The following is a 12,059-nucleotide window of genomic DNA, read 5'->3' on the forward strand; positions in this document are numbered from 1 at the left end:
GTTTTTCTTGTTTTCATGGAGTTTCTCCCCCTTCCAGAGACAGGACAGCCCTAAAAATGAAAACTAAAAGGAAGATTTCTGTTATTCAGGGCTCTGTCTGCTTTCTCTTTAAAGATATTTTTTCTTCATCTTCATTGTGTATGTTGTGTGCATATGTACATATTTGTAGTGTGCATACCTATGTGTGCACAGGTGTATGCATATCTACATGCACATATGTATGGAGAGCAGAATTTGACATCAAGTGTCTTACTCTGTCACTCTTCACCTAATTTTTTGCGGCAGGGTCTCTCACTGAGCCTGGGGCAGATCCAGTTAGATTAGCTGGCCAACAAGCCCCTGAGATCCTCCCCAGTGCTAGGATGCAGGCTGTCTAAATGCTGCATACCAGTTATGTTAGCCGAGGTCTGGGCAGTGGGCAGTGAGTAATTGATCCTGGAAGTCAGTCAATGTAAGGGGCAGCCGAGCAGGAATACAGGCCAATAAACAGAAACCCGAACCTAACCATGAAGGAGCCATTATGCAGAAACCTTAGAATTTGATCCCTTGAGGAGATAATGTTAGGAACTGGAAGATGAAATATGTTTTGATTGTTTTCTGCTTTCATCACTTAGAAGAATTAGGTTTCCATATATAAGTCTGTTAATACCACTCAGGAAAAAAACTGGTTCCTGTTCCCCCGCTACAGACCATCAAACCAAATGACATTGCCACGGTCAGGAAGCTCGCCAAACCACCTCATCTGATTATGAGAATCATGGACTGTGTGCTGTTACTATTCCAAAAGAAAATCGACCCTGTTACCATGGACCCCGAAAAGCCTTGCTGCAAGCCCTCATGGGGAGAGTCACTGAAGGTAAGAAAAACCTTTGGAAGTCTCGTGAGCTGCATCGGATGTCCAGGGTCATGGAGAATCAGCCAGGCTTGGCACATTGCTACCAGCTACCATGTATTCAAGAGTGAATCTTCAACTTCACGTTATTCAGTATTTTCCCCATCACTGTCATACAAAACCCGTGATAATCACTTTATGAAAAGGAAAGGTTTATGGTTGAAGCACATGGCAGAGGAAACTACTTCACTGAAGCAGGAAGTAAAGGGAGGAAGAGGAGGGGCTGGGGTTCTGGTAGCCCTCTCTGGTGGTTGGAATGGGAAGGGCTGGAGTTCTCATAGCCTTTCTTTCCTGGATGTGAAATGTGCTCCACAGGCTGATACATTTGAATGCTTGGTGCCAAGCTGGTAGCTCTGTCTTGAAAAGTCATGTAGACTTTAGGGAGTGGAGCCTTGCTAGAGGAGGTAGGGGCACTGGAGGTGGGCCTTGAGTCTGGTCCCACTTCCCAAGTGTTCTGTGCTTTCCGTTCTGCCAAGATGCAAGAATCCGAGGTGCCCCGACTGCACACTCCCGACACCATGGCTGCCGTGCCTTCCTCTTCAATGACAGATCGATCGTACCACACCCTGCAAACTATGAACCATGACAAACCGTTTCTGTCCTTAAGATGCCTTCATCATGCATTTTGTCACAGCAGTAGACCGTAACTAGCACACCTTCCAGAGCCGTAACTCCACGATCTAACGTCCTCTCCCTAGCTCCGCCCACCACAGGTTCTACCGCCTCCTCATAGCACCATCATTATGGGACAAAGCCTTTGGGACATGGGTCTGTTTTGGTGTGAGTAAGAATGACACCCATAGGCCCGTCTATTTGAATGCTTCATCGCCAGGGAGTGGAACTGTTTAGAAGGGCTAGGAGGTGTGGCCTTGTTGGAGGAGGTGTGTCACTGGAGATTGGTTGGAGTTTCAATGTCCGTGCCAGGCCCAGACTCTTTCCCTGGCTGCCCGTGGATCAGGACGTTGCTCTCAACCACGCCGGCCTGCCGTGCTGATAGCCCTCTGAAGCCGTAAGCAAGCCCCCAGTTAAATGCTTTCTTTCATGAGTTGCCTTGGTCATGGTGTCTCTTCACAGCAATAGAACAGTGACCAAGACAGGGTCTTTTTTTTTTAAAAAAAATATATATATATATATTTATTTATTTCTATGTGTTTTGCCTGAATGTATGTCTGTGCATCATGTGCATGTGTGGTGCCCACATAGGTCAGAAGAGGGGGGTCAGACACTTTGGAGTTATGGAGGTTGTAAGTCACCATGTGGGTGCTGGAAACAGAACCCAGGTTCTCTGCAAGAATAACAGGTGTTCTTGCCCCCGGAGCCATCTCTCCAGCCTCCTAACATATGGGTCTTTGAGGAGTATTCAAGATTCCAACTTACAACACTATATCACTCAAAATGTGCACAGAGATATTTTGAGGTTCAAAACCCTTTAAAAAAAATGAAATATGTCGAGAACCAGTGGCATATTAACCAGCTTGGTGTCAGTCCAGCCCCATATCCAGAAGGTGGTCTTTAAAGTTGGTGGTATTTAGACACATTTACTGCACAGGAATGTGGGTTTTCATTTCTCTCTCTCTCTCTCTCTCTCTCTCTCTATATATATATATATATATATATATATATATATATCTTACTATGAAATTAGAAAAAAAAAAGTCAGTCTACCGGTTTAAGCTGGCTATTGCCAGTAGGATTGGCTGGTTGGTTGGTATGTTTGGAGTCAGTTGATGCTTCCCTCTTTGAAAAAAAATCAAACGATGACTTAGTTACTCTTCTGTTGCTGTGATAAGACACCATGACCACATCATCTTATAGAAGAAAGGGTTTATGTGGAGCTTACAGTTTCAGGTCCTCATGGTGGGGAGCATGGCGGCAGGCAGGCAGGCACGGCACTGGAGCAGTAGCTGAGAGCTCACATCTTGAGGTACAGCCACCAGGCAGAGACCGATTGAGAATGAGGTGGGCTTTTAAAACCTCAAAGCCTGCCCCCAGTGACACCTCTTCTGATAAGGCCACACCTCCCAATCCTTCCCAAACAGTTCCATCGACCAGGGACCCAGTGCGCTAATATTTGAGCCATTTTCAATCAAACCACCACAGTTGAGACGTTCGTCCCAACGCAGGGAGGCGGGATTTCTTTTCCCCGCGGCCTGAGAGATCGCCACGCTCTCTTCCAGCTGATGAGTGCCACGGGGTTCCTGTGGAGCCTGCAGCAGTTCCCCAAGGACACCATCAATGAAGAGACTGTTGAGCTGCTGCAGCCCTATTTTAACATGGACGACTACACTTTTGAAAGTGCCAAAAAGGTCTGTGGGAATGTGGCTGGCTTGCTGTCCTGGACACTTGCTATGGCAATATTTTATGGCATCAACAGGGAAGTGTTGCCTCTGAAGGTAAATTTCCCTCCCCCCTGTAAATCAGTGCTTGGTAAGATCAATTGTAAGAATTACTGTTAGCAGACAGACTGTGATTTAGACCAGTAGAGGCAAATGCTTCTGTAGACATGTTTTAATTTTATTATTTATTTAGTTGTTTAGTTTTGCAATTTTGTATTTTTTTTTTTTTGTTACCTGGCTGGCCTGGTACCAGCTATTCCCTGATGCTCACAGAGCTCTGCCCGCCTGTGCTTCCCACTTGGATTAATCTCACTGGGAGTAAAGTCGAACACCACTGTGCCTGTTTTTTTTTTTTTTCTTTTATGACCTTTCAAAGTTTCTCTTCTTTTTCTTTCTTTTTTTTTTTTTTTTTAAATATCTGGTGCATGCTTCTTGGCAATGCAGGCAACAAACACTAACTTGTTCGCTTCAACAGGAAATTAATTTGTTCGGAATAATAATCAAACTGCCATAAAGGCCAACTTGTCAGGTCTTTGAACGTTCAGAGATTAGGGACTGAGTTTGCTCATGGCATTCCAAACTAAGCTTACGGAAGTTCAGATCAGCACCTGGAAACGTACCCTGATCTCCGACACTGAACCAAGACCTCTTGTGAAGTGTAACATAAATAACCAGAGTTGCTTGTGGGAGGAGAAAAGTCAGGCGTCGGGAGATGGCTCCACCAGAAAGGGCTTGCTGTGCAAGTATAAAGACTGAAATTCGATCCCTAGAACACATGTGAGGAAAAGTGGGGTAGCTGTAATTCCTGGGGTTCTGTGGTCAGTCAGTGTAGCTGAATGGGTAAGTTCTGAGTAAGGAGAGAGAAACCCTGTTTCAAAAACAAGATGGATGACCCCCGAGGAATAACACCTGAGGTGATCTCTCGCCTCACCTACACATATTCACACACACACACACACACACACACACACACACACACACACACACGGGGTTAAGAGGGAAGTTGCTGTGGTCCAAACTCAACACGAGCAGTGCATCTCTTCACTAGGAGGAAATGGACATTCTCAGCGATGCAGTCAAAGCGTTGGGCAGGAGCCACCCCCAACATATATACATGCACACACATGCTGTTTGCACCCAGTCAGGGCGTCTTCCGTGTCTGAGGGGACAAAAATCGTAAAATATCCCACCATACCCCCAGGGCTCAACCCAACCCCCGCACCCCCTCTAAGCTGAAAGAGTTGTAATTGCTTGTTCTGTGGCTGGAAAATGGGTGGGCAAGCATGGCGTTGCCTTTCTTCACGAGAAGACTTTTAAGACATGACTACCTCTTTAAGCTCGACATACATAATTCTGAACGAAATAGAAAATAAAGTTTTAATAGAGGGAAATAATGAGAAAACAGCAAATATGCCCCAAACGAAGATACCAAATGAAAACTTAGTAGAAATTTAGAATTCAGAGTAAAGGCTCATAAGAACAAAGGGTTTTTTTTAATTAATAAAAAATATGATCCATAGTGAAGATCCAATTATAATGCTTCATGAAAGAAATAAGGTAGTGTTGGATTAAATAAAACATAAAAAGGCATGAAAATCCATTTGTATCTTAAGTGGGAACCAACAAAAACACCCTGGTGGCTTGAGACTGTGGCACATGCCATTGGGTCTGGACAGATCTAGGGGTCAGAACCAGCTTCATGTGGGCCAGGAACAGTGGCGCATACCTTTAGTTCCAGCTCTTGGGAGGCAGGGGCAGGTGGATTTCTGGGAGTTTGAGAATAGCCTGGTTTACATAATAAGAACCTGCCTAAATAAATAAGCAACAAGCAAACAAGACAGAAAATGAGATGTTTATCAAAGAACTTTACCCCAGAGAGCTCTGGCTATGAATTAGTGATTAATTATTTTAAAGCTACAGAAACAGATAATTACCATTTTGTAGGATTTGGGGAAAAAAAAAAACCCAAAACTACTGCAGTAATATTTATCCTTGTATCATTTTTAAGAATTAAAAGCCAGAGAGAGGAAGAATATGTATAAATGTAGGGAAATATTAATAAATTAAGATGCATTCAAATGGTATAACATCAAGAAATTGTATCATCAGTTGAGAAAACTTTTTTTTTTTTTTCTGAGACAGGGTTTCTCTGTGTAGTTTTGGTGCCTGTCCTGGATCTCACTCTATAGACTAGGCTGGCCTTGAACTCACAAAAATCTGCCTGGCTCTGCCTCCCAAGTGCTGGGATTAAAGGCGTGTGCCACCACTGCCTAACTGAAAAAGCATTTTAAGGGGAGATGGTTCAGCCATTAAGAGTGCTGGATACTATTTCAGAGGACCTGGGTTTGATTCTCAGCACCTACATGATGGCTCACAGCCTCAGTTCCAAGGGCTCCAATGCCCTCTTCTCAGACATACCTGTAGGCAAAACACCCAAACACATAAAATGATTTCTTTATTGAAAGATATTTTAGGGATGTGATTAGAGTCTACTAAGGGAGAAGAATAAAAATGTCCTTTAGTACTTTCTTAGCACAATACTTATATCTAAGAAAAATCAAAGCTTTTTTTAAAATTCTTCCTTTGCATTGTTGCATTTTTGGTGTTTTCCATAGTGAACATTAATAATTAAAAGGGAAGAAATTAATAAAATATCCCCAAGACAGCCTGCCTCCCCAGTTGCAAACACTGAAACAGACGACCTCAGAAGTAGCATCCACTGCAGAAATTCTGTGATTTATGTGATAATTTACAAACTAAAGTCATGAATGTTTCATGGAGCTTGTGTGACTGTGTGAACCACTTGCCCTTCTTCCTAAGGCAAACCTGGCCAAGCAGGAAGGCCGCCTGGCGGTGGCCAATGCAGAACTGGGGAAGGCCCAGGCCCTGCTGGATGAGAAGCAGGCTGAGCTGGATAAGGTGCAGGCCAAATTCGACGCTGCGATGAACGAGAAGATGGTGAGTGAGGAGAGGGGTGAGCGGATGCTCCACAGAAGGGGCATCGTTTGCATTTCAACTAAGTGCAGTTTTTCAGCTTATTCATAACAACGCGGACAAGCTTGATGGGTACCATGTGATGCTTCAGTATGTGTGTACATGGGATAACGTTAAATCAGGGCACATACTTATCTTAGGTATTTTCATTTCTCAAATAGCATCTTTCCTTTCATATGTGGAACTTACTGTGTATCAATTGCCACCCAGTCTTACATTCATCATCCATCTCTGTCTATCCACTCATATCTATTATATCTATCTATCTATCTATCTATCTATCTATCTATCTATCTATCTATCTACTACCTATCTATGTATCTTTCTGTGTATCTATTATATCTATCTATCTGTCTGTCTGTCTATCTATCCATCTACCTACTACCTATCTATGTATCTTTCTGTGTATCTATTATATCTATCTATCTATCTATCTATCTATCTATCTATCTATCCATCCATCCATCCATCCATCCATCCATCCATCCATCCATTTACCTATCTATCATCTATTATCTTTTTATAAATGACATAAATGCAGAAGGGAAACTTGGGATTAAGGGGGGAACAGAACCATCAAAAGGGGAAGGATAACCACAGGGGAATGGATATGAGCAAAGTACAATAATACGCATGTATGGAAATGTCATAATGGTAGCATGAATCCTAATTGCTCTTAACAATAAAAACTTGGAGCCAGGTATCGGGGTAAATGCTGAAAAATCAGTAAAGGAACCAGCCACTAGAAAGACTTCTTACATCTACCGAATCCTCAGCCTGAAAAGGAGCTGAGCTCCTGTCTTCTCCTGCCTTACATTCTTCTCTCTGCCCAGCCATATCACTTCCTGTCTCCACCTCCCTAGTGCTGGGATTAAAGGCGTGAGATCCCAAGGGCTGGGATCAAAGATGTGTGCCACCACGGCCTGGCTCTGTTTCTCTTTTAGACTGGATCAGTTTTGTGTAGCCCGGGGTGGCCTTGAATTCACAGAGATCTGTCTGCCTCTGCCTCCCGAGTGCTGGGATTAAAGGTGTGTGAAACCACTGCCTGGCCTCTAAGGCTAACTAGTGGCTTAGCTCCGCACTCTGATCTTCAAGCAAGCTTTGTTAGATCACAGACAAAATATCACCACGCATAATGAGGCCCATTATTTTGCATACTGACCAAAAAAATTAATTAAGGAATAGCATCATTTTTACCTTTATTGTTTTCTGGAAAATATTTAATAGAAATACTACTTTAATTTATGCAATTTCAGAGTCTTTTTTTAAATAAAATTTCCTCATTTAATTTTTATGTAATTAATTGTTCATTTTAAAGACAGAGTTTTATGCACTCCACTTTTCTCCGCTCAGCCTGACCAAAGATGGTTTTCAACCTCTGATCCTTCTGAACCCCGACCTGTGGAGTGCTGGGATCATAGGCAAGCATTCTACCAACTGACCTTCATCCCCTGCCCTTTTTACATATGTCTTTGAAATTTTACAAGGTTAAAAAAAAAAAAAGCCAAACTGCTGTCTCATGAATGAATGATGAGATTGTAATTAATATGTCACTGTATTACTTCCTAACTACATTTATTTTGCAAACTGAGAAGTTCCTCCATGTAGTTTTATGTGTGAACACATAAACACACCCCTGCTCAAGTGTTTTGAAGTGTTGTCTGAGCCCTTTCTCATTTCCAAGTGCAGGATCTACTCAACGATGCGGACATGTGTAGGAAGAAGATGCAGGCGGCCTCCACACTCATTGATGGGCTGAGTGGAGAAAAAGTCCGGTGGACCCAGCAGAGCAAAGAGTTCCGAGCGCAGATTAACAGGTAGGAGTTTTAGTCTTTGTAGGCTCCCTTCTTAACCATCACTCCCCTGCCACCTCTCTGTGATACTGAGACCTAAAATCTACACCATCCACACTTCTCTGAATCCCCCACCAGGGGCTGCAAACACCTTTGAAGTAGAAAGCAAAGGCCCTTCCACGCAGCTCTGCAGTGTGAGTTCCTAGCAGGAAGATGTCTGAGCTCACCAGGACCGCCCGACACTCCTCTGGTTTCCTGGGCTTAGCCTCAGTGATTTTGAAAGTGTGCACTGGTCAGGGGAGAAGACTCATCCAGTGAAGGGCTTGCCTTGCAAAGGTGTGGAAAGGCCAGTGGTGCACATCTGGAACCCTAGAACTAGGAGGGTCGAGAGACAAGTGGATCCCTGGGACTCACTGGTCACCTAGACAGCCCCAAGCCAAAGAGAAACCCTGTCTCAAAAAACAAGGTGTGTATGTGTGTGTGTGGGGTTGGCACCTAAGCAATGACATCTGACGTCGACCTCTGGTCTATGTACATGTGTGCTTGCTTGTGTGTACATGCACATACACATGCATGTACACACATACACACAGGTTCCTGCACACATGAATGTACACACGTATACACAAAGGCACACAAAGTGTCTAAGACAGGCTGTGAACAGGCCGTGCAATAGGAAGAAGGCATGGTCCACGCTTCAGGAAAGAGCCTGCTTGCGTCTCCCTGACCCACCCAAGTGTGACCCCCTCCTACAGTCCTTCCATGTCAGGGGCAAAGAAAGTCTGTGCCACATACCCTGTGGCAAAGCCAGTCTGCGCCGAGGCTCCTCCAGGGACTTACTCTGAGGAGCGGGCTTCTGCAGCTGCACTGTCTCCTTCACAGGCTCGTAGGTGACGTTCTGCTCTGCACAGGCTTTCTCTCCTACCTGGGCCCCTTCAATCAGATCTTCAGGAACTATTTGCTGAAAGACCAGTGGGAGTTAGAGATGAAAGCGCGGAAAATCCCTTTCACCGAAAACCTGAATCTCATTGCCATGCTGGTGGACCCTCCCACTGTAAGTTTGGCTTTTCTTCGTAATATCAGAATGTCAGCCTGGTTTTAGTTCTCGCCGTCAACAGAAAGTCAAAGAAGGTCTGTTTTAGTTTCCTGTAATTGAAGAACTTTATTTCCACTATTTAAGATGCCTTAAATGGCTTTCCATTATTTAAAATGTTAATTCTGTTAGGTTCTCTTTCAGAGGTTTGAGGCAAAGGCAGTCACTGCCTAGGTATTAAATTGTATTATGTATGTGAATATAATATATATATATATATATATGGTATTGTGTATATAATATATATTACATATTGTAGTGTATTAGTTCCTCATTGCTGTGAAAAAATAACCTAAGAAAAACAAGGAAGGAAGGAAGGAAGGAAGGAAGGAAGGAAGGAAGGAAGGAAGGAAGGAAGGAAGGAAGGGTTTATTTCGGCTTACAGTTTGAGGGTACAGTCTGTCATGACAGGGAAAGCCATGGTGGCAGGAGTGGGAGGCGGCTGGTCACATGGTCAGGAAGCAGAGAGAGGAGGGGGATGCTAGTGCAAAGCTTGCTTTCTCCTTTTTGTTCAGTGGTGGTCGTGGTGGTGGGGGAACCCAATCCATTGGATGGATGGTGCCACTCACGTTCCCACTGGGTCTTCCCTCCTCAGTGGAACCTCTCAGAGGCCTTCACAGGGAGCCCAGAAGTGTGTCTCCTAGGTGACCACAAACCCAGTAGATTGATACTCAAGATTAGCCATGGCGGATAGCTGACACCCTAACATGCTCTGGTACCCATGGCTAAGGGCATGCCCGACTTGCTGGGATTTTGATGCCACCGTCAGTTTTCCAACACAACCTGCCAAGCTCCTGTGGTCCTAAGTACTTTCCAGGCAATTTGTATTCAAATCGACTTGCATTTCGGCTTTGCAAATAGGCACCAGTGGCTGCTTCCTGCGGGGACGCAATGCTTTGAGTTTCCCGTGTTCTGTATTTAAAGGCTGAAGAGTAGATTTTAGTTCAAACACTGTTAGACTCACCCTTACAGGGAGTAGATTATGTATAGGAGATACGCTGGGCACTCTGAGGCAAGGTGGGGCCAGGTAGTCCTCATTAATCTGGGTCTTGGGGGAGGTCCTAGGGGGTCATTTAGCAAAGGTAGACATTGCTTGGTTCACCGGATCTCTAAAGATTTTATTGACTATGATGTAATCCCATCTAAATTTGGGGAAGGAAGCAGTCATACTTACATTGCTGAACTACCAACTGTGCAGTTACCTCCCATAGCCTTGTGGGCAGAACCAAAGGCCCAGGAGAGAAGCGCTGGAGGCTGGGGGCTGGGGGCTGGGGGCTGGGGGCTGGGGGCTGCCTTCTTCTCTGACATCGGCTTACTTTCAAAATCTCCTCTGTAAATATAAAAAACAGTGGACAGCCGAAGAGGACAAACCTAGCTTTATCCATTAGACTGGGGACCCAAGATTGGGTCTCAGCACCCATGTCGGAGGCTCACAGTCTTTGTAACTCCAGGTCCAGGGGAAATAAACTCTCTCTTCTGACCTCTGCAGGCTGTGCACTCACATGTACAAAACTATCCCCCACATGTACAAATACGCAAATAAAAACATAGAAGGTACACATTTCAGTTTGCTTTCTAAACAACCTGGCATCACTTGGTCCACATTTGCAGGTTGGTTCGGGCCCCTCCCCTCCCGGCTCCCCATTACCGTTTGCATAGCCCCAAGGAGGAAACAAGGTCAAATTATTTCCGTTTTCTATTAGAAGCGCTCAACTTACTAATGAGCACATTCCTGCTCTTTGAATGGACACATCCCCATTTCCTCTTCTGCAGATTGGCGAGTGGGGCCTGCAGGGATTACCCGGAGACGACTTGTCAATTCAGAATGGCATCATTGTGACAAAGGCCACCAGATACCCTCTCCTCATCGATCCGCAGACTCAGGGGAAAACGTGGATTAAATCAAAGGAAAAAGAAAACGACTTGCAGGTGCGCCTGATCCAGCGTGCGCCTGAACCGTCACGTTCTCTCCACGTCTCCGCAGACTCTGCCACTCGTGAGCTTGTCATGGCCTGCTGTCGCTGTAGTGGATACTTGAGATAAGCCCGTTTATAATGAGAAAGGGTTTGTGGGGACTCGGCAGTTTGGACGCGTTGGGTCCGTTACTGGTCAGTTCAGTCGCTTCGGGGGTGAGGCAGCAGCACATCATGGCGGCGGTGTGTGACCATCCTAGTCACCATGGCCAGAATGCAGAAGAGAAGAAAGAGACAAGGGCTGTGGTGTTTCTGTGGCCTGTAAAGGCATGGCCTGGAGACATAAGCGAATCGCTCTTCACTCACCTCCTACTGTTTCTTTCCTACATCTTCCGGCAGCTCCAAGATGGGAACCAAGTCTTTAAGAGCATTTTGAGACCATTCCAGATGTAAACTCGAATGTCACTTTGCTGGCCAGTGTTTGCCCGTTTGTCCTCTTGTGCGTCAGCATTTGGGGCAACGGCTCTGACGATGCCTTTTCTCTTGGATCCTTTTTGTTTATTTGCTCACTTGTTTTTAGGGTCAGGGTCTCTTGGATCCCGTGCTGGCCTCAGTCTTACTATGTGATCAAGGAGGACTTTGAACTTCTGATGCCCCTGCCCCTACCTCTCCCCTCTCTTTCCATTCGTGATCTCACTCTCCCTGTTTCTCTTCGCTTCCTGGCATCATTACTGTGGCCAGTGGAGAATGTGGCTTTTGTTCTGGACTTTGCGTTTGGGCTAAGAGGAAGGCCGCAGAAACAGTGTCCCCTCAGCTGATTTTTGCAGGGGTCACCCAGGTACTGGCACCGTACAGTGCACCCATTGCCTGTAGAGCCTAATATGGTGTTACTTTTAAACAGGGGTTAGACAAGGCCAGGATTACAACATTCCTGGCTCCTTTGGGATCATGTGACTATTGGTCAGCTAGCGATAGGGACTGTTCAGTGTTTCCTAGATCCTGTTCCCAGAATTCCTCATGCACCATGCATTTTTAAAA

General features: G+C 45.0%; 1 protein-coding gene across 1 annotated transcript in view; it reads left to right on the plus strand.

Moving 5' to 3' along the window:
• Positions 1 to 12,059, plus strand: part of Dnah8 (dynein axonemal heavy chain 8) — a 252,302-nt gene that overhangs the window by 154,259 nt on the left and 85,984 nt on the right. The window contains exons 70-75 of the mRNA XM_076557534.1: positions 689 to 856; positions 3,070 to 3,285; positions 6,049 to 6,186; positions 7,912 to 8,039; positions 8,898 to 9,069; positions 10,882 to 11,037. Of these exons, the coding sequence (XP_076413649.1) occupies positions 689 to 856; positions 3,070 to 3,285; positions 6,049 to 6,186; positions 7,912 to 8,039; positions 8,898 to 9,069; positions 10,882 to 11,037 (978 nt within the window). The remainder of the gene's footprint in view (positions 1 to 688; positions 857 to 3,069; positions 3,286 to 6,048; positions 6,187 to 7,911; positions 8,040 to 8,897; positions 9,070 to 10,881; positions 11,038 to 12,059) is intronic.

This window comes from Peromyscus maniculatus, chromosome 21, assembly GCF_049852395.1.
Source record: "Peromyscus maniculatus bairdii isolate BWxNUB_F1_BW_parent chromosome 21, HU_Pman_BW_mat_3.1, whole genome shotgun sequence".
NCBI classification, from domain to species: domain Eukaryota; kingdom Metazoa; phylum Chordata; class Mammalia; order Rodentia; family Cricetidae; genus Peromyscus; species Peromyscus maniculatus.